Here is a 23,267-nt window from a genome sequence, read left to right as displayed (position 1 = left end):
GTATGAGCCCTCTAAAAAAAGAGCTTGTCTTTGTATTTTATTGTGAATACAACACACTTTAAAAAAAAAAAAATATCTAATTCTCTCTTGGCTGTATAACTCAAGTTTTGTGGTAGTGTTTTTTAAAAATAGAGATAAAGTCAGCACATATCTTTAGGTGGGAAGCAGAACACACCTTTTGTCTCATGAAACAGACAATTTCCTCCAAAGAATGCAATATATTGAAGTGTCCCTCTCCTCCTTCCTTTTAACTTCTTTCTATATTTTTTTTAATATTTTGACTTGCCTCCAGTCACGTGGGATTTAAACTGGATCTACCCAGGTACACTTGTAAATACAAATTACATACACTGGAAACGACTCTTCACAAGTTGAATGTACTCAGATTAAGCTGAACACTGATTTAAAGAAATAACATGCAAAAGTACAGGGTTATTTTTTCCTCATTATGATGCTAACCATCAACTTGAGTTACAATAGGCTGAAAAGTTAAAAGAAACAGCACTTAAAGCAGCCTTAAAAAGGCCAAAACCTTTGGAGAAAGGAGCAGATATATCATGAGAAATAACCAAAATGACAACAGAAAGTAACGGTACTGCACCCAACGAGATGGTACCAGCCCACATGAAGATCCACGTAAAGGAAAGCAATACGGACAGAAAAATGATTCAACAAAGCAGTCAGCAAAGGTCTAGAATAAAGGGGGACAAAAAAGGGCAGCAGCAAAAGGAAAACCGCTGGAGTTGCCTGCCAGGAATGACCTAGCAGGCCACAAACAGAAGCAAACTTACCGAAAGCAGCTTTCTCCATGACTTGCTCCCAACGGGCTCCGAGGGCAACTTTTACTCTGGTTCCTGGAGGCGGCCACTCATAAGGCAGGTCCTGCTCATCAACTCTGCAGGGAAAACACATTTTTAGAAGTCAGTGCGACATCTTGCTTTTCCCATGCCTCCTCCCGCTGGGGCAGTTTCATCCAAACACCCAGTCAAGTACCCAACTTGACCACTCTTTCTTTTAATTAAAATTTGCCATTTGTTTGACTACAAGTATAAATTACTCCTTCCTCTCGTAACCTGTGACCTCACTGTCAGTGACAGAGAAAAATACTAACATTTTATATAAAGGCTCTCCCCTCTAGTGGGGGCTATAAAAGATCAAATGTTTTTGTCTGCAAGGCAAGTATGCTGCTGGCAGGAAACCAGATTCTTCAGTAATTTTGCTATACAAAACCCTCTAAAGAATCTGCACCAGAAACTCCTGAATGTTTCATTGTTTTTTTTTTAGATGAAACACACTCTCTTGATGTTTGCCACCCTGCATAACTTGGGGCGTTACCTGCGAAAAATGGACAGAGGCAGACAGCTTCAAAGGCAAAGAGACCACAGGAAAACTCTTTCTACGGAAAGAGTTACCAATTGCACAGATTTTCCGCTCCTGAAATTCAGAGAGAAGGGAAGGGCCAAAAATTATCAAGGATCCACTTCCACTAATCCTATCAGCTCCTGTCTCTAGACGTGAAGCAAGAAACAGCATCTCCTCTCTTTGCCCTTGGCCATGCAAAAAAGGAATAGAATCAGGAAATAATGCTACAAACAGGCAGGAGAGGCTACCGACAATTAATTAAAATTGATTACATCTCTAATACAGCACTTTGTCTCAATTCCTTAAAAATGTTTTTTGCAAGCCAGAGTTTTTCATGATTTAAAATTATTTCACATTCAAACGGGAGAAAGTTGAACCCCTCTAAGACAGTAAAGGAGATCAGATACACATCCAGAAGACACTCATCCTTTTCAATAACACAGTAAAGAACACACGCTTTTCTTCAAAATTTTATTGCAATTTAAATTATGGGGCCAGCCAGATCTTTTGGATAAGAAACGCATTTTCCTCAGGAGAAATGAAATGCTACCACGGAAGTAGAATTACAATTGTATACATCTCTTATTTAAAAAAAAAAAAAGAAAAGCTCACATTTAAATAACTTTTAGTAATACCCTTAAGCCTTCAAGCAGATAAGAAACCACTTCCAGAACAATAGATTTTTAATACGAAGAGCACGTCAAATGAGGTTTAATTTAAATACAACTTCTTTTCGAAAGCTAACATTCAAATGTTTCCACATATTAAAAAAAGTCACCATAGCCATTGTTTCCAAGGCCCAATAGAGTAACCTCTATCCCAGTCCAAATGTTTTCACTTCTTTACATATATAAATCTTCAGCACGTCTACGTTTTTCTAAAGAGGAAGCCTTATATGTTATGGTGAGTAACTTGGCGAATAATGTTTTTCCTCCACTCAGTTATGATAAACGAAAACATAATAGACTGTTAGTACTGAACTATAATACCACCTCACGGCAATTCTGCCTGCCTCTGTAAGTGATGTTCGGTAACAGTAAGCTATTTTCTTTCCTGTAGGCAAAATGAATCGGTTTGCAAAGGACACGTTAAGAACCTTTAAAAGACCAATTATAATGTTAAGAGCAATTTTAAACAACTGAGTGAAAACACTCAATTTTCTGGAGCTGACTTCCCTTGTGAAGGCTTTCAAATCAGCTTAAACGTCACTCAGGAGTTTCATCTTGCTGACTGCGCAACATTTTAATTCAGAAGAGGACAGGAAGCAACAAACATTTTCTATAAAATTCTCAGATTCAGCCATGCAGAATTTGAACTTTTAGACTCCAATCCGTAAGTTTGCTTGGTTGTGATCTTAGCGTTACTATATGATGGATAGATACAGTTTTTATAACATCATTTAGCTATACTTCGTAGATTCCTTTTGTATGGTCACAGTAACAAAAACATGGTGCAAAATCAGTTGGCTTTTTTGTTTTTATAAATACTGATAGTTTGCAGCATTAAAGAACAAAATCAACAAAATTAAATCATTCTGTTACCCTAGGACACCTATGAAATTGTTTCTTGAAGTTGGAGGGAATTAAATCATTCACTTTCACAACTACTGTACTGAGTTATTTAGTGTAAGAAAGAAATGATGCACTGCAGGCTCCCCAGAAGTAGGAGGAATCAATATTAATTTAGCATAATCTTCGCCATTTGCAGAGTCGGTGAGCACAATGCTAGTTTAATTGAATAAGGCCAATATTATCCAGTAAGAACGTAGTATAAAGGGTTCCAGTTCTCTATTTCAGCCTACCCTAATTGATGGCACCCCATTAGATAAGCAAATACAAAGAATTTGTTCGGGTTTGTTTTTTTTTTTTCCTTTTAATGCTGCAGTACTTAAGATTGTTAAATCAGCATTTCCATGTGATCTGAAGTATTCAATTACATATGAGCATTCATTTTGCAAAACTCAATATTAGGTAATAGTTACAGACTAATACAATAACATTCCTCTGCTGTACAAATTAAATCATATTTTAAAGAAATGAGCAGCCTAGGAGTTATATACAAAAGAAACCAGCAAGCATTGTTGAAATGAAATGCAAAATGTCACTTCTATGTCTACTGTCTGAAATACCTTTAAAGTAAAATTAACAAAAACCCTTAGAACATATTTCCAAGTTTACAAGTCAATTCTCAGAAAAATCAAATCATGTCAAAAAAAAAAATTCTATAAAGCAGTGAAAGGCATATATACATTTTCCTTATGAACCTTGAGATTTCACTCTTTTAAAAGTTGCTAAGTTTCAGTATCAGTTTATTTGCAAGACAACTGTTTATCCCAATAAGCTCACATCTTAGATACATTTCCCCTTTGATTACAAATAAAGCACTGCACTTTTTTTTTTTTTTTTAAATCAAGGCATATAATCTTACACTATGGTGCCAGGTATGCACAGGTCACATTGTGCTCATATCTCAAACAAGGTAAGTGCAAACATACAGATTTATTCAGATTTGCAAGCATGCAACCTGTTACTTAACTACATTAATACCTTCTCTCCTAAACCAAACTAGTATCTATATGTTTGCTTTCACGAACCTAGAATCTTTCTTTTCAGGACTCCTAAAACAAGCAGTGTCTTTGAATTCTGAAATGACACAAATATCAAGAAAGTCCACATTGTGCAAGAAAGCAGCAGCTATGTTTTTCAACTTGGACTAAAAAAGAAAAGAGAAAAACAAAAACCGTTCACTGAACAGCAGATTAGCAGTAATGTTCCTCATGAATCGATAAGAGTGCCTGATGCTGAATATCTAACAGCAAATGCTGAATTTGGGTTTAATATTTTAAGGGTTTATTGGAGGTTAAGCTTCTTGCTGTGCTGGTCTCTTCAAATCCCTGATCTGTTTAACTAAATAGGTCTTCTCATCATTAAATTGTTCATCCTCGGTCCTGTCATTCTGAAACTTGCTGAGGAACTCAATAAGTTTGGTCTGGTTCTTTAGAAGGATGTCTAATATAGGCTGTGTCTTGTTAGGATTGGCTACAAACACCTGCAAGAAAACAAAAGGCATTTAGCGCAATAGTAGGAAACAGACGACTATATTAAAAAACAAACCTAGCCAATAAAAGAGTCATGACAGTAACTTAAAATGATGTTTTAATAATTCCATATTCCAGTATCTCTACAGAAAAAATAATGGAATAAATGCAAGTTTTAAAATAAAATCACTCCACTTTTTTTATTAGAATAGAAGATGAACACCAGTACCAAAGTCAATTCAGTATGTGGGAGATGATCAGCCACAACACCCTCTGCAGCAACCTCTGAAGGTACCTCATGGTTAAATTCTGTAGCAAATGCATGGTTTCATATTATATACAGCATCAGATGGGGATCTTAAAGTTCACCAAAAACTTTAATACCTCAAATTATATCTCCGAGCTCTTAGCTATTTGCTTGTCTGCTGCAAAGTCAGAAGGCATCTGTTACAACGTGCAAACTACAACTTAGGCTTTGTAATTTAGGTGACGACTAAAATACTGCTAACCTTCATAGATCATGCAGCACTTTTGAACTCCAAGATGCTTCATGATTTCACATTAAACCATACATTCCTCCTTATCTTACTGCGCTTCACCTTTCTTAATTCCAAAATTTTCGAAGCGAGATTACACTGACAATCACATGAAAGTCCCTAAGTGGTTTCTAAACAATTTTCAAAAGATACAAAGGTAGTTATTTGTAAAGATAGGCCATAATAAAGACAAATGTTAGCGCGCTCTTTATTTAACCACTTCGCAGACGCTAAGATAAGCTTCATTTAGGGTCAGCTAAGTAGTTTACTCAACTAAAAAACTTCTGGTGAGGTTCTTTTGTTGTTTGTTTATTGTGAGGTTTTTTTAAGCATACCTTAAACACATGAAAGGCCTCAAACTGAATGTTACGACTCTTGTCCCGTAGAAGGTTCATCATTAGTTTCAGATTTTCAGGTTTACTGATGTACTTCGTCATAATTGTGAAGTTGTGTCTGTCCAATAACAATTCACCAAGAAGCTAGAAGTGGAAAACAAGCCCAAATGAGAAAATGGCTGACACTGGACATAAGAAACAACTTTTTCATGAGTGCTTTCAAACACACTGAGTAGTTGACACTGTAAATATAGTAACAACAGAACTCAAATGTCCTGAATTTTTAAGTAGAGGGTGAATTTTCCTCTTATTTCGATGACGCAGTTTCTCCTTTTTCTCAACAAGTGTTTTGTTCCCCCTTTCACCTTTTGTTCCCCCCTTGTTATAAACTGGAATTGAAAGAAAACTCCTTTTCACTCGTTTTTCTCCATGATTTCATTATTTTTTTCATTTATACAGAAGCTATCTATCACCAATAAGAATGTGGTTTCAAAAAACAAAAAAAACCCTACAACAAAAAACAGTTAGTGCTTCAAATGAGAAGTACTTACACTTCTTTTGCTACCTTCTTTGTCCAGAAGGAAGTAAAAGGGTATTTCTCACAAGTACCACCCTTGCCACAAATTATGTATTACATTTACATTCAAGTAGGTTAGAAACAGTGAACTTAAGATTAGTATTGCTCTAGTCACGCCGTGTGAATCTTTATTAAATTATTTAACTGTGTCCAGATTTGTTGAAGAAAAAACCCCAACAAAAATAAACACACTTGCAAATAGCCATGTCTGCATAGGGAGAGAAATGACTTGGTGTGTGCTGGACACTAAGGAATGGAAGGACCGGATTAAAGAAAAATAGCTGATCCCAAGAATTAAAACATATGAAAAATTAAAATAACACGATCCAAGGCAGCTACTGAAGCCATTTCAACTAAAGTCAACCCACCTTCAAATTAAAGGAATTCTCTAACTTTGCATGTAAGAAGAAAATAAAATTGCCTTACCTTAAGTGACTGTCTCTTTGTCACATAATTTTCCGAATGAAGTAACTTCTCATATTCACTGAAGAACTAAACACAGAATAAAGAGAAGGGTTAGGACCTTTCCAAGTGTCATAACGCAGTCTTTTTCCAAATTATTATAACAAACTGGAGGATGTGCAAATCCATAACAAAAATATAAACAAAACCTGAAATCTCAGTAGGTTCCTGTAAGTCGCTATTGTTTAAACATTGAATATGCTTAAAAAGAAATTATTTACTCTTTCAGGAGCCTTTAATGTTTAGATTGCAATGTGGTGGAAGTAGTTATCCCTTTAATTCTTAAACTTTAATAGTTCCTGATATTGAACACTTGTTAATTAATTTCAGGAGTCCCCAGCAGGTGGAGGAGGGCTATCTTGTATTCTTTGGTTGTCATGGGTTAATACAGACAAAAGAAAACGACAAGGAAAGGGTTCCCTCTAGTGGAAAAAAATCAGATCGATTTTTCACAGAAATAGATTTCTGCTGCCTTCTCTTGTTTTAAAAACCTTTCTACATTCAATATTAAGGTTTTGATCTTAATTTTACTGCTTGGCAGAAATTACTGTACGTTCAACTGGTTTAATATCGTATGCAGATTTCCAAAAACAAAGCTAAACGAGGAATGAAAATACTGATTTCTTCAAATAAGATACACAGCGCTAGAAAATTCTGAATATTAAAACATATCTGCTCACCCTATCATAATGTTGTTCCAAAAATTCTGCACTTAGCAACTTGTGTCTTGTAAGCAAATCCTGTAAAAGAGCACAAACCCAATATTTTCACTAAACTATTTTAACAGTACACATACATTCTCATTCAACACTGAGTACACATAAGACATCCAATAGAAAATGTTGCTATTTCATTAAGTGAAGAGGTTTAGGACATGAATGCAGTTACCCAGACATTGCTAAGGATCTTCACATCACTTAGGAAAGGTCTGTTTTGCATTATGTTAATTCACACAGCTAAATAGCCTGTGGAATTATCACTGAAGAATGCCATTTATGGATCAAGGCTACAGTCTGCACAGAACTCTACACAATCAAGGTTAAGACCCACTATTTAATACTGACCAATATTATGCTTATAGTCCCATAACTGTTTGTTTTAGGACAAAAAAAAAAAAAAAAAATTCCCCAGACAAAGCATCAGCATCAAATATATCCAGGTTTGTAACGGAATGAAAAGGAGTTTGCTCACTTGAGGAGCTGGAGACACAGATTTAAAAGCCCCTGGCATGGAAGTGCACATATATTCAGCTAACACATGACAGTTTAAATCTTGCTTTCTGGAATAAAAGTTATCAGGAACACAGGATATATATTTAAAGGAATGTCTTGCATTCTAAGAAATAAGGAAGAACAGTGTCCAGCTTACGCATTTGCATCACACCTTTTTTTTTTTTTCCCTAGGCTTCTTTAGCCCAAGAATGTAACACACAACATCTGGGTTCACACAGAGGAGAACTACAGAAATAATAATTCAAATGTTGTACGTAAATTACCTTGAATGTGGCAAATGCATCCGAAGCAATGTCAAACGTTGACATTTCCACATATCTGAAGAAATCATAGAATTGTTCTGACCACAAGATTATTTTAGCAAGTGGTTCATGCCTGATGCATTCTCTAAGCATTATTCCACAATTTAGAGCAATTTCTGGAGATTCGTACCTATTAAAAAAAACCACAGATATTCTTTATAAATACTTTCACAAGTTAGCATTGCAGCACCACACTGCTAATTAGTTTTCAGTGCTATCACATAAACAAAAATTCAAAAAATTAGAGGTACTTATTTCTGCATTAAACTCTACTTTTAAAAACTTGTAGGAAATATTACTGAAATCATCGCCAGTTAAATGCCAAATTATAGCCAATACAAATGACTTTCACAAACCGAGAAACAAGACTAAATAAAAATATTTTCTTTATACTCAAAATCAGTTTTCTTCTTTCATATTGGTGGGATTGTAGACATATGGAAAAGCAGTAAGTGATTTCGTCTTGAAAGCGGGTTGCTTAAACATGACCGCAATTTACATAAAACTATCCATAATATGAGCATGAAGGGTTAATAATACTAGAGATAAATTCATGTCTCCTCTTTCACTAAACCCTTTTTCAGCATCACTGGCTACTCTACACATCACAGGCTTCAAGCCTGAAATGCTGGCAGCAGTGTCCTCTGACTCTAAGGACAATATTGAACACCTTCTCTGCGCCCGAGTCTTTATTGCTTCTAGCAAACATCCACACCTTCTTACAAGAAACCTCTGGAACATATCCATCACCATTTTGACAGAAGTGATGAAGCCATCCCCGATGGCTTCACTTAGAAATTGTCACTACATTTCCTTGGCAGGCTTTCTTGCTCAAATACTACAGGGTGCTCTCAGCTGATTTTAGCATATGACAACAGCAGCTGTCAAAATCTCACAACAGTGTGTTTAAGACATTTTTGATAGAAATACACTTTTTTACTTGTCACTAGCTCCTTGTTTTCCCAAGTAAGCTAATAGTAGAACCCTGGAAGAAGATGGGACTGCCTTTCCAAATCAAGAACTCATCTCAGCATGTTGCAATACAAGCTATCCCAGCCTACAGAAAAGTTATGTCTGTTGTTCCTACCTGGTTCTGGCGCAGTCCAAGCTTCTCATATACTTTCCTGCCTTCCACCTAAAGAATCTTTTGTCCTATACCAATGGAAGCTAGTTCAAATTCACCAGAATAATTCAGGAGCAAAGTATCGTTGTGCATACTAAGCACTAACTATATTAATATACAAGAACGTTTTCTTACGAATTTTCATGTTAAATCCTGCAATGCTTTTCCATTTAACCTGTCATAGAGATTTGAAATCTGCTGAACTTTTCGCAACTCAACTCATAGTACAAATTTATATAAATTTGCCTCAGTTGGATACCAGACCTAACATTTAAGTCATTAAAGCTAACTAAACGCCCATTTCAAACATCCTGACTTATGGATATGTGTTTCAACAATCCCTGTCAGAATAATGCTCTCTGAAGAGTGACAACACAGATTAAAAATTAGGACGAATGTGTTACAGCCCTCATTCAGTCACACATCAATGAGAGCATGCTGAGAATGTAGTTTCATCTCTCTACACCTCAAATGTCTTTGCCGCCTTTGGTAAATTATTTTGAAGAAGTACTGAATCAGTATTTGCTTTTGTGTTATGCCACAATTAATAATCCTTTTGTCCCTCTAACATTTAAATCTTGCTTCCCCCCAAAATCAGGGCTGTAATGCAAGGGAAAAACAAAACAAAACAAAAAACACACAACAAAGCACTTCTGGCAGACAAGTGTACATCTTACACTCATACAAATTGAAGCTAATATTCCATACTGCTTCTGGTGCTAAACCTTTGAAGTCAGCATGAAACTAAAAGTTGTAAAATTCCGCTTTCTGCACAGAGGAAGTTTCTTCTATGGTCCTTTTTCCAGTGGCTTACACAAATAGCCATGATTAGGTAAACGTAGAGATGTTACAATAAAATAGCCTAATACGCCATGTACGTGGCAGGTTAGTCAGCATCTCTAATTGCTACTATGAACTAGGAGGAAGGAAAAGGAAAAACACAATAAAGCTTCCTGTTTAAACATTAAAAACATACTTGATTATTCCCACATCTCAGTGCTACCAACCTAACACAGGCAAGTACGTCACTGAGAAGCACGGCCTTTTCCTACGTCCTCTAGCTATCCCAGTAGGTGGAATAAATAGTCATCAACTGCAGTAAGCTTACCCAGCAGATTTAACACAAATTGTAAAACTAGTACTTGAAATAGCTGCATTTTTAAACAGTTTATTAGTGTTTGATAAACTTTTCTGACCCAAAATAACACATTGGAATTGCAATTTTCAGAACCTTCATAATGTTATTAAAAACTTGAGGAATTCCTTTTACATGGAGAGAGCACATTCTCAATTTTTTTTTAAATCTTCTTTTAACATGAAAATGTTAATAGCACCTTTCTGCTTTCATGTTTGAGATCCACAGCTCTACATGTGCAACCATGTATTCAGTATGGCGTTCTCCACCATCCAGCACACCAGACAATACAAGAACAGAGGAAGAAAGAGCCGTCTGGCATGCACCATATGCCCCAAATCACTCTTTGTTTGGTCAAGTTTGAGTTGGCGCATTTGTGTCACTACAGGAATATAAATCACTATGAATAAAAAGTCTAAGACCAAACTAAGACCAGAGGATAGGACAGAAAACTGGAAATTACAATGGTTAAAGCAAAAAAACAGCCTTTAATTCTTCATGAACCAGTAAGTTCACAAGGAAATAGCTTATATAGGATCAAATAGTATTCTGAAAGAAAACGTCTGCACTACCTCAGTAATAATATTTTTGGTTACTAACAGTTCGCCATTTTCAGTCATATTTCATGCAAAACTATATTTTTGGTGTTTTATTACTCAAGTTTTCCTTTACTTAGGGGAATTACAGGCCCCAAGACAAAAAAGAAAAGCATACTGCAAAGGAATAAAACTCATTTCAGAATTCACTGCTTCTCCACGAATTTAAAAAACTTCTTACTTCATGTAAAAGCTTATTTATGCTTCACAGTGTACATACCCTTTTAATAGCATGAACAATATATTCTGTTGAGTGCAGATGTATTCCACTGTGGGAGTTCTTGTACCAATTTGCCTTCTGAGAATGTTGTTGAAAATTTGCGCAACATCTTTTTTGCCCTGTCAAAAACATTTGCCGTTAAACACATAACATTCAAGTCCACTAGGCAAGTAGCAATTAAACATTATCATCATCTCATGCATTCATACCGTGTGAGTTCTGCAATTCAGTCAGTCTCTGTACTCTGATCTTAAACAGATCAAATATTCTGTTTCTTTATACACGTTTCAAATATGCTAAAGCACTCAAAACATTACATCATGTTGCAGCCAGATCACGGGTAATTTACATTAAGAAGTAAAGCCAGTTGATGTTTCATCAGATACATCTATGTAGCATCAATCTGCTGGGCCTGTTTTATACTTGTGTTTGCTAATAACATACCAGTTTTTAACTGCGCTCTTGCCTGAAAGTGTGTTTCTTCAATATTCCATTCTCCTCTCCCCTGGCCTAGGAATACGTAATGCCACCATTAAGAGTGTACAGAGCATTTCTGACTGCAGTGTTAACATTCAACTTAAAACTATAATTTATGGAAGTTAAATAAATAAATAAAAACTACAAAGAGAAATCATCCACCGACCTAAAATGCAAGTCTCGCATTTTTCAATGGACAAAAGAAGTATAAATAAGACCAGGATGCTGGAATTCAGCACCGATTATACACAAAAAAATGCACAAGGATAGCACCAGACATTATAAATGGAGCTGGGAGCGCTCTCTTTGTTGAATATATATCCATCTCCTATTTATTTCTTCTGTCAGACCGTAGCTAAAGATGACAAATTGGTACAAACACATAACAGAAAGCTGATTATAAATATAAGCACTTTTCACTGTCATTCACATGCACCATTTAAACCTCAGATTTCTGCAATTAACCTTCCACTTCGGATTGCCATAAAGACAACTTCAGGCCCACGTGTCACCCGCTCTAATCCAGAAAAAGCCAAGGCAAACTTGTACTAAGCCTGGACTTGCAAATAAAGGCCTGTTAAGCAACTCCACCTGAAGGTTCCCTGAACATTATTCACGAAAACCATACGTACATAATGTTTCTTGACAATCTCTAGTTGTACTATAAATGCCCCGAGTAACAAGCTTTTGAGTAAAACGCAAGGAACATTTAATTAGGATGAAGTTGAAAAACAACAGCAATCATTCAAAATTACTTCTGTTTTCTAATCAACATCAAGAAGATTGCATAAGAAAAAAAATCAAATGTTTATAAAAATGTAGGAGGACTGTAGTTTTACCAATTGAATGTTTGTGAATTACCATGGACAGTTTTGTTAGAGTGTTGTTTTCAAGATATAAGAGTTTGTTTGTAAACGCTTGTTTTCTCAATTACAATTCCACTGAAAGCCAGCCCAAAGCAACACCAGAACTCTTTGTTCTGAAATGAGTAGAGCAGTGTTTCCAGAAATTGCTTTACTCAAACTCCACATAATATAGTCATCAACTCTCATTCACTAACATTGCCAATTTTGCGCTGGATCTCACAATTTGCTTTGGATTCACCAGCAGGAACAGCATTTCCTTATTATGCACATGATTGAACTGATAGTGGTACACAGTAATACCAAAGCTAGTTATTGTTAGGAGGATGTATTACTAAGTGATCTCATGGCCTAACAAGGGCAAACAGATACTGAACCCTGTGCCAATAGTCACGACTGCGAGAGGTGAGAGGGAGACTGTGCTAGTATTGTCTTCCCAGCAGAAGGATTCAGGCTCCCTTTTGCAAAAGGCGTTTTTGTTTTTGGGAGGGGATTTTTTTCTTCATTTAAAAAAAACAAGAACAAAAAAACCCGAAACAGTTCCACAAGGGATACCATCTCTCCTACAGACACACCAGCACAAATCAGCAGGGAGATAACTGGCAAGTTTATAAGTAGATGGTTGTGTTGACTGCATTACTTGGAAAGAAAGCTTCCAGATACGGGTATAATTCTAAACAGGCCTTTACATACAGCAAGGTCTGGACAGTCAGTCAGTTTCTTAATTAAACCATTACATTTGTTACTTTTCTGGAGTTTTTTTACCATACTATTCACATGCAAATACATTTGAGACAGTTTAAGAGTCAGAGTGAACAGTCCCTGTCTATAAATTAGCCGTCTATTCCTGTTCTACAAGGAAACCCTCTTCAGGAATGAGAGTGAGGTTGTTGATAAAAAGATGACATTTACTTCATCGTTGGATGACCTCAAGCTGTGGTGGGGCACCAGAAGGAATAAATGCTAGACCCCCTCTTTAAGAACCAACAGGAAATCAAGTTCATATCCCCATGGGTAATGGAAAAATCCTTTCCAATGCAGTAACCCCCAACCATAGGGATTTGGGATATCAAAGCCAACATCTGATTGGCTTTGTAACAGCTGGGAAGCTAGTGTAGGTTTGGAGCACAGGTGTGTTGACATTAATTCTAGGTAACAACAATAGCTGGACAGTCTGCCAGACTGCATCCTTAAAAAGCAGACGTGGTCCAGCCTAGAAAGACACATGAATGACTTGTTCTGTCTCAAGGGGGAACTGTCATATCCTCCTGTAACAAAGCAGCAGAAAGTCCACAAGCAGGAAACTACTTGCAATCTTTTCAAGTCCCCTTAGAATAAAATGAATAGTTCTCCTTAATGAGAGCAAGCCCGTACAAATTGTTGTAATTCTTCATTACCAGGAGATAATGAAGGTTTCCTTCGCTAATAACTGGGCTGAGTAAACACCAAGCTGATAAGAATCTAGAGGTCAGCAGAATCCAGATGACGTTTTGTGATTTCCTTTCTTCAGCAATTAAAGGCCATCCCATTTCAGCATTCCCTCTCAGCTTTCCCAGGTCTCCTTGCTTATTTAACAACCTGAATGTTTTATGTTTGGTATAAACAGTTGCGTGGATAAGGAAAAAATACCACGGTATTACATTTAAACACAAATCAGAGGGACTTATGGGTGCGGTGGAGGGAAGAGAAGAAAGAACAGGGAAGAAAGCCATTGTTTTTGGAATGTCATACTACAATAGGACTTTAAACTGTTGTGTTTGCATTGTTAACAACTTGTTTATGAACAATACCATTTTTAAGCAACCTTAAGTGGGATGGTCTTTATGCTCAAGGCTGTGGAGTGAGATACATGGCTTTTGGCTCCTTTCCTAGACACTTCTTGTGGGACCTCAGGAAAAATAGGAAAATCCCACTGTACTGCAATTTCTTTATCTAAATAGGGTAACTTTTCACTATGGCACTGCAAAGCTAAATTATTCCATGTGATGTGGCAACAAATGCCAGACAGAGGTTTTTATAAAGATATGTTTGAATACAAATAAGTATTACTATTTTGACGTAATCAATAAAAACTTGGGTTTGTTGTTTTTTTTAATAAACAGAAAAAAGATGAGAAAAACAGCAAAAGGTTACATCACTTGTTTCTAAAGAGAGAGAGAAACACTGGATTGTTATTAAAACAACTTTGCCTTAAATATTTAAAATTCTTCATAAACGTCACAATAATTTTCTTACTTTTCCAAGTAATTTATTTTAACGAGATGAGAATATAGACACGCCTTGTAGCTTGTGTTCACTATGGTATTACTACCAAGATATTAACCCTCCTGTGTACATAATAATTAAGAATTATTCCATAATTTTAACACAACTGTATCGTCAGGATTAGAGGTTTATTTACTTCAATTCTGTGTGGTTTCTGTGCCTACATTCACAGATTTCATATTCTGTATTTGCTTCATTTTCTAAGTGGTTTGGAGCAATGAGTTCTATTTCTAATGGTTTTGTCCCAGGCAGAAAAAGATCGAAAGATGTCTTCACCAATTAAAGTGGCAATTCAAATGTGTTTATTTTAACACAAACAATATAAGAAATGTCAAACTTCTTTTCTTACCTCAAAATCAATGAGCTGCAAGTCGGCTACTAGGGTACTAAGAAGACCACTGTTGTACAGCTCTTGAGCAAGCTGTGCCACAGCTTCTGTCTGTGGTTCTTTTTCATTTGTGCCATACAAGATTTCTTTCATGGCAACAAGGTTTTTTGAGACCTCCTCAGTGGCCTAAAGAAAACGGGAAAAAAAACACAGTTAGAGCACAATGTCATTTGTCTTTGTAACCGGGCACTCTATTATTCTTATAGCCTGCAAGCTTCCATTAAGGGAAAAAAATAACCAGGAAATGACAACCTGTTAAAGAAACGACAATAGATAATCTTTCTGCAAATAAGACTGTTATGTGTTATTAAAAAAAAAAAGGCAGAAGCAAGGCACACACAGTTTATTTGACAAGTTACCAAAAGCAAAAATCTCTTCCTTTTTACTGCCTTTAAACTTCCTGTTGAAAAACCCCCTGAATAATAGCAGTGGGATGAAAAGAACCCAACAAAATTTCTGTTCTGTAAAACAGAAGTACCCAGGATCAGACTGGAAAAGATGACATGGAGACATATGCCTGTCCTAGTGAACTGCTCCGAGAGACCAAACGTACCCCCCTCCTACAGATTTTGCACTCATCAGGTTTTGTCAAATACCAGGCTCCCATTCCAGTCAATGGGGATGAAATTTTTCCTTTCCTACTAACAAAACCTCAAAGAGAATCTCCTTTAATTCTCAGGTTATCTCAGTATACAAGAACAAACTGGCAAACAGACTCAGAAAGAGGTGCGCTCAAAAGAACACAGTGATACAGGAGACAATTGAAATTTTAAGATGCTTCCCATTTGAAGTCCATTGCACAGAAGACAGACAGGTCTGACATCTCACTTAGGGAAGCCAGATGGACTGGAGCAGCATTTAGATTTAGCAGTGGAAGGAGAGTTATCTCACAAGTTGGTTGGTTTTTTTTTTTAAACAACAAGAACACTTCTGAATACCCTCTTCTGAATTGTAAAACAGTTATCTTACAGAAAAAAGAACAACTACTCCTTTCAATATATAAGTTTACATAGCTTGGCGGCAAAACATTAAGACTAATCATCATAAATAGCTGGTTTAATTATATTGTATTAGTTCTTAACGTGCCTAAAAAGTATGAATGGTTTGTAAGTGCACTAATTTTTAGTAATTAGATGAACCTGCCCACAAGGTATGCATACACTTTAATGTAAAGTATTTATGAGTGGTAGCACATGGAAAATTAATGAAGTGAAAAAATGATCATTTTCTGGATATTGCCTGTCTTACAAGGGGTACGTAAAAAGACTTCTCGTCTGTGCATTATATCTAGAGAGGCTTAAGATCAGCATGACCCATGCACTATTCAAGCCAAAGCCATTCCAGCTTTGCTAGGTATGCAAGTAAGGATTCCATGACCTTTAAGGAGGCTCTATATCATTTTTAGCTCCTCCACAACTTTCCACTCCCTGCTGCCTCCCTCTTCTTGCTAACTGCAGTTCCTAGTCCCAGTTGTCTCCTCCTTAATCGAAATTCCAAAGGATTTTCTGTGCACTGTTAGTAAGACAGCAAGAAGCAGGTGCTCGATATGACTGCCTAGACTCATGACAGCTCCTGAAGACGTAAAATGAGAAAGTCAGGTCACCATATTGTAGTAGTAGTATGCCACACAACTGTTCTATTTATTTGAAATTCAGAAGAAGTATCTCTTTACTAGGAAAAGAACAGGAACATCCGTCAAATGTGCAGATATGAAGAGATGGCTTTGATGCATGGCTACCATGAAAAGAGGAAGCAGCAATAAAAATTCTATTGCAGTTTGTCGCTGCACACTAATTTAGAAAGCAAGATGAAAGAGGAAGAAAGGCAGAGGTTCAAGGAACTACCTATTTCAAGTAAAACAGTGTCAATACTGAGACTGTGCCTGCAATTAAGAATGCCAATGGAGAATTTTTCATATCAAAACCCCAGAAAACAGAACAACCCCCCCAATACTTTACTAATCACACTTGAAGGCTCTCCCTCACCACAACCTGAAGACAGGTGCTAGTAATGGAAATGGTTACAAACAAGACATGAAAAAGAAAATACAGTGTGCAAAAAAAGCCTTCTGGCCTAACATGAACATGTAACTCAGTAACCCCAAGAAGAGACACCAGGACTTAGATTTATTTCTCATGCTCTTCAGAACTGTCAACCATCTGAATGTGCTTCACTTGAACTTGGAATGACATACGGCTTTAGTGGGGAGTAATGTTTAGAGAGACAGAAACACAGAACAGCTTAGGGTGGAAGGTACGTCAGGAGGTCATCAGGGTCCAAGCACCTGCTCAAGGCAGGGCCAACCTCAAAAGCCCTACCAGGTCGATCAGGCTCATGGGCAGCCATGCTCTGAACAGCTCCATGGATGGACACTCCACAACCTCTCTAGGCAACTTGTACCAACGTCTGACCACCTTCCTCATGAAAAGAGACTTGCCTGTATCACTTCAACTTAGACCAAACTATCACTTCTGGATACATACTACAAATACAGAAATATGAGGTTTTCTAAAAGTATTGTATCAATAACCAAGGTCTTTTAATGCACTATACTTCCATAAAATATGACCTTTCTACATTCCCCCCTCTTCTACTCTGAAACTCAACATCAAAAGGACTAGAAATAAACTCTTACAAACTTGTTCTAGAATCTCCCTACTCTTCTATACTTCATGAAATCTCAAACATATTCCAAATACATGATGTGCAGAGCTTCTTTTGCCATTTCAGATGCAGAATGGAATTTAGATGGCTACACCGAAAAATATAATGCTACATTAAATATTAATGTTAAGAGCTAAGTGAAAAACTCGTAAAAAAATTGAGAAAGACAAGAGAAGACTAGCAACATTACTTGCAATATTTCCTACGACACTGAGACCTAAATAATTGCCTAATGTGCTGCTTTGTTTTAGCAGGGGAAAAAAAAATCTCCAGAGAAAAAAACAAAATGTACAATGAAGTTCATCCAAAACCCATGATCGAAAGTGGAATTAACAATCAGACATCATATATATATAAAAATAAAATATATATATTCTGATATAATATATAAGCAGGGTATATTTTATGTATACAGAATAAATATACACATAATATATATTTATTCCACATATTATAGGCTATAAATATGTTTCTACATTTAAATGTATTCTATATATTTATATATATTAAAATCATATATATATTCTCAATACTGAGAAGGCACAACCATGAAGCAACCAGAGTTTTAGAGAAAATTTCTGACAACTTAGATTTGAAATTCCATGGTGCCAGACAATCAATACCATTTAAGGATAAGAAACTATAAAAGTAAAATGTAAAGTAAGGACAATAAAGAAAGTACTTATTTCTCTATTTGTACCAAAGATAGGAAGATATTATTTAAAAATAAAAGCAGACACCATGAAGTCACATGTACGATTGTCACACCAGAAACAGCTGCATGTCTTTATAGCTACGAACCATTATGGTTTATTCCAGTCTCTAGGGTATTTCACTGGTATTTCCAAAGTTTACTATTTCTTTAAATACTAAGCAGTGCAAATACCAAAGATGAACTCAGCAGGCTCCGGGTCTACGCCTAGCGTTTCTATCCACATCGACAATGCAGTTACCCAAATTGCCTATAAATGAAAACATCCATCAAAAAGGTAAATTAGCTATAGTTTTAAGCCTGTCTTGGTGAATACTTTTACTAGTCTAGACTAGTATCTATCATAAGTAACAAACACCATTTTAATAATTCTATTTAAATTGATTGGATTTCAAAAACATACAATTCTGAAAATATGATGATCTACGCCACTACCATGTTTATTTTAAAGACCAAAAATTATTACATTATTTTTCACAGACATCTAGCATGAAGGTATCATTAAAGAGCAAAGTTCAATTAGAAGAGAAGCATATCTTCTCACCCATTACTTGCAGAAGCAGCGCCATCTTTACCCTTGGAGTAACAGTCCCATGCAGTAGGCAAGGCAGATTACTTAACCTTTTGCCTTCTTTCAACGACAAATTAATTGTACACATGTGCATAATAAATTCCAAGTGTTACTGCTTTGTAAATGACAGAATTAACTCACTGAATGAAATCTGACCTATGGCAACATGACATAATACTACATTTGGACAGCTGAATCAAAACAGCATATCGCATTATCCCATACATATAGTATACCATCTACTGTATAGAACCGGTAACTTAAAGAAGAAAGACCAACCATGCCTGCAATAGTCAACCCACATGGGTTAACAACATGCCTGAAACAATTATCCGAAAGCCAAAACCAGAGCTGTTATGAGCAGGTTAACCCAAGGTCAGAGGGTAGGGAAGAACAAGTTTATTACATGAGTAAATATTTACCTTCACGACAGTAAATGTGTGCTACAAACCAAGTGAACTGGTAGCATAAAAATAAATGCTGATGTCAGCCAAAGAGGAGGAAGAGATGCAAATAAGAGACTAACTAATGGGCTAGATCAAGGGTAGGTCCTGTTTATATGAAAGCAGTTTTCCTTCCCCTTCCCTTTAGCCCCCGCTTTCTGAAAAAACACAAGTAATGGAAAACTAACAGCATATGTGATGAACACATTTTCAGTTATAAAGCACTTGTTATTTCAAGTTTCCCTTCCACAATACTAACAGACAGCAAGCTATTGCCTCTATCCTAAGTACAAGACTGCAGCCAACAAGCAGCCAGAGCTGCGGTACGCGAGGCAGACTGTCAACAGCGAGACACAGTCACTTCGGATCTCCGGTCCTAAGCAGGTACCACAAAATTAAAGAACATTTCAAAATGACCTGGAGAATTACCTGGTTAATTTTTCTCCAGTATTCACAGAGCTCAAGAAAGGTAGATTAACGTGCAACCAGAATTCACTTCTTGAATTTCAGATTTCTAAAACAAATTTTCCAGTATTACAGGGCAGAATGTTTCATCATTGAACAAGATGCATCGTGATCACTACCATTGTTTTACATCTTTTGGTTTGAAGAATATCCTCCATTTTGATTATAAAGAACATAAAGGAATATACAGTTTCCAAGATTCAAAAATCTTTCTCTGTTACTTTGCTTTTTCTTCCTCTCACGAAACATTATAGGTTTTAAATTTCAGTCTAAGCACTGAAAAAAAAATGAGGTATTCTGTTCAATCATAATTAATTACACTTTTAGTTTCTAGGGAAAATTATTTGTCTAATTTTCTTACAAATCTGTATTTCCAGGTGCGTTAGGAAACTGTCAAAGAGCATCCCCTACACAGCAAACTAAATATTCTCATAACAGCATTGTGCTGTTACTGCATGGTAGGAAATACATTGAACTACATAATATGAACACTGTGGTACTGCAGTAGAAAAGAACTAGTTTGTCTTTGGAACGTCAGCCAGCTGTAAGGTATAAAACAAAAGGGCATTTACAATTAATTTCATTTTGTGGAAGAAATATTTAAAACAACAATTAAATTTTGAAACATTCAGGTTACTTCAACATGTGCTGAATCCTTTTTTAGTCTAATATACATACACGTTTCAAATTCTATGTTCACAAAAATAGACAACCGCGCATACTTAATTTTAAGAAACAAAGTAGTGTAGGAAAAGCATTCCCTGCACCCAAAAGGCTGTCTTTACCACAAACAGTAATCAACACTGAATATGTACCATGCTGCTTAGCCTTGAAAGTTCATTGTTGTTATCTGGCAGGCTACAAAAGCACACTCCTGGATGAAACAGCAACAATAAAGCAGAGGCAGAGAGAGAGAATTCTATACAAGTCTAATCACTAATAAAATGGAGTTATAAAAAAAGAAAAACTCTGCCATTCTTCTCCCCTTTTCCTAAAGGGTAATAATTTTTGTGCTTTACGTGCAGCGAGTTTTTCTATTTTTGATCCACTACTAGCCACAGAACTCACCCTTTCATCAGCACAGAATTCCCAGGAGGAGGCTGGAAAGTTACACTGCAGAAAGGATCATAACAATAAAAAGTGTAGTGAAAGATAAAAAGATGCCTAAATATTCAGGTATGGGCATGTGGAATTTTTCTTTCTTTTTTAATAATGGCTACTGCTCAGACCCTTGCTGTCTTCTAACTCCAAAGTTACTCCAGGCATTTTGATAGACTGGATAGGAAGAGGGCATGAATTCAGGGTGTTTAATCAGAGCTGTACCCTCAAAGATGTGATGACTGGTCCATAAGGTATCAAAGAACTTTTTCTATCAAAGCAGCAAACGATCTGAGAATCTGAGATAAGCTGCCACAGCCACTGTCACCTTCACGGAAGTCTTGACTTGCCAATGAAACAACTATTTCCTGAAGAATCTCTGTATGAAGATGCGGACACTGGAGTTGTGACTGTTCAGATTCGTCAACTGGTCTCCCCTGCGAATAACGAGGACAGAGGCCATCACCGCCATACCAAGCTCAGTCTTATGCATCTCAGTAACTCTCCTCATGTTGAACCTAGTGAGCATGGGTTGCCTTCTTTTCCTCTTAGAGCAGAATGTGTTGCTATCTATATGACACAGGAGAAACAGCTCTACAGGCTTAGCATATTATTTCTTGTCAAAGGAGCCGCCTCACATAAATGAGGTCTTTAAAGAAGATGGGATTAAAGGCCAGCAAGAAGCAAATGGTACATAATAATCTTCAGCTACAGCATCAAGAACACAGGCATGTGATACAGTGCACAGCTATGCACAATGGAATGAAGCTGGTCTGTTCCCCATTAGAGGTTTAAGCAAAAAGAAACAGAAGATACAAAAAAGCACGGATTTTAAGATCAAGCCACATCTCCAGGAATTAATAATGAGGCCGAGATGAAGGAGGCAGTGCCATGTCTCATCACAGGCTCTTCAGAATGCACCTACCCCTCCTCTCCTGACAGATGTCTTTTATTAGAGAAAGAAGAAAAGCAGCAGCAATGAAAATCCCCCCAGCTTCCACACAGGCCTGCATAACAGGCCATAACATTTTTCTCTCCAGCAAGAGAGAAAAACCATGAGGGAAAAATACTATGGTACGCTGCAAGAGACCTGGAACATACCGCATCCTGGCACTGGGGAAGAAGATGCTGATTCTAAAGAATATCAGGATAAAGATGCAATTCAGTTAAGACCCAGATTATCCTGCGCTTAAAGTAGTAGTGTCAAATCTAGGTGAAACTGGTTGTAGAGAAGCTGGCCACACTCTGCTTAAAAGTACTGGTGAACATGCAAAAGACTGTGACTAACTCCTACATGTGACTTTGTAAGGATGCCAAGAATGGCACAGAACAGTTAAATAATGTTGAGAGAGGATCCAAGGAGGCTATCATAGCCTGCTTCAAAAGCTGATAGATTGGAGAGGGAGATGTTTTGTTTGCTTGCCTTTTTTGGTTTGGTTTTGGGGTTTTTTTGGAAGTATTGAAATCTACATCCTTGTGCTGAGTTTATCAGGAAAAACTTCATCTAAACAGTAAATACCCCTGCAATACGAGTCACTAGATGGGATGCAGCTGCACACAGGCTGCACTTTTAGTAAAGCCATCAAGACTACCAGTTCAGAAGTAAATGACTGTTGACAGGTACAGGTCCTGAAGCAGGAAAGCACCCTATCTAAAGGAAACTGCACCAGCACAGGAACTTTTCACCACATCTTCCTGTGGGTTGAAGAAAAGGCAAAGAAAGGTAAAAGTATATCCTCTGCTGACATCCACAGAGACACGAAATTCTTCGGTTTCAGTAACAGAGACACTCTGCTCTATGAACATTTGCAGGGATGAGCACAGACAGAACTACTGTACAGTAGTAAAGCCACTACAGTGGACACAAGCACCAGAACACTGTATGGCTGTGAACTGCTTATTAGAGAATGCAACATCCTACTGTTCCAAACCGTATTATTTTAAGTATCATACCACCTGCGAGTGGCATAAAAATGCAAATCCAACCAACATGAAACACACCTGTTCAAAGGTACATAATAACTTACACTTTATCACAGTATAGAACCCAAAAATAATTCCTAATTGACTCAGTTTCAACAGCTGTAAATTTCTTTTTTCCCCCCCCTTTCAATTACTGCTTAGCAATTGGAAAGTCCCAACTGTACCTTTTCTGCCTTTTTGTCAGAGATATCTTGCTTTTCTAGAACTGCCATACTTTCCTTCAGGTTCTTCACTATGTCTGCAGGAGACTTGTGGGACTTGCCAAAAGGGAATGGCATGATTGCAAGCCAGAAGGTCTTCCTTCTACAGCTCCTGCTTCACCTGGAAAAAAAGGAGAAAAAAAAACCCATGTCAAAAATAGAAACACAAGGTCAGTATAACGCCACACATGAAGATCAAGAGAGTAGCAAAGGTATTCGTA

General features: G+C 36.8%; 1 protein-coding gene across 1 annotated transcript; it reads right to left on the bottom strand.

Annotated features, from left to right (window-relative positions):
* Positions 1-3,644: 3,644 nt before the first annotated feature.
* CAB39 (calcium binding protein 39) lies at positions 3,645-23,170 on the bottom strand. Its single transcript, XM_009880765.1, has 8 exons — positions 23,011-23,170; positions 14,872-15,036; positions 10,918-11,036; positions 7,805-7,973; positions 6,990-7,049; positions 6,274-6,339; positions 5,271-5,414; positions 3,645-4,410 (listed from the first exon to the last, which is right to left on the bottom strand). Exons 1-8 carry the CDS (start codon positions 23,122-23,124, stop codon positions 4,222-4,224), a joined length of 1,026 nt encoding a protein of 341 aa, XP_009879067.1. The 5' UTR covers positions 23,125-23,170; the 3' UTR covers positions 3,645-4,221.
* Positions 23,171-23,267: the final 97 nt, after the last annotated feature.

The sequence above is a fragment of the Charadrius vociferus genome, unplaced genomic scaffold (assembly GCF_000708025.1).
Source record: "Charadrius vociferus isolate BGI_N301 unplaced genomic scaffold, ASM70802v2 scaffold643, whole genome shotgun sequence".
Classification (NCBI taxonomy): domain Eukaryota; kingdom Metazoa; phylum Chordata; class Aves; order Charadriiformes; family Charadriidae; genus Charadrius; species Charadrius vociferus.
The sequence above is the reverse complement of the archived record's forward strand: the minus strand, read 5'-3'. Positions and strand labels throughout refer to the sequence as shown.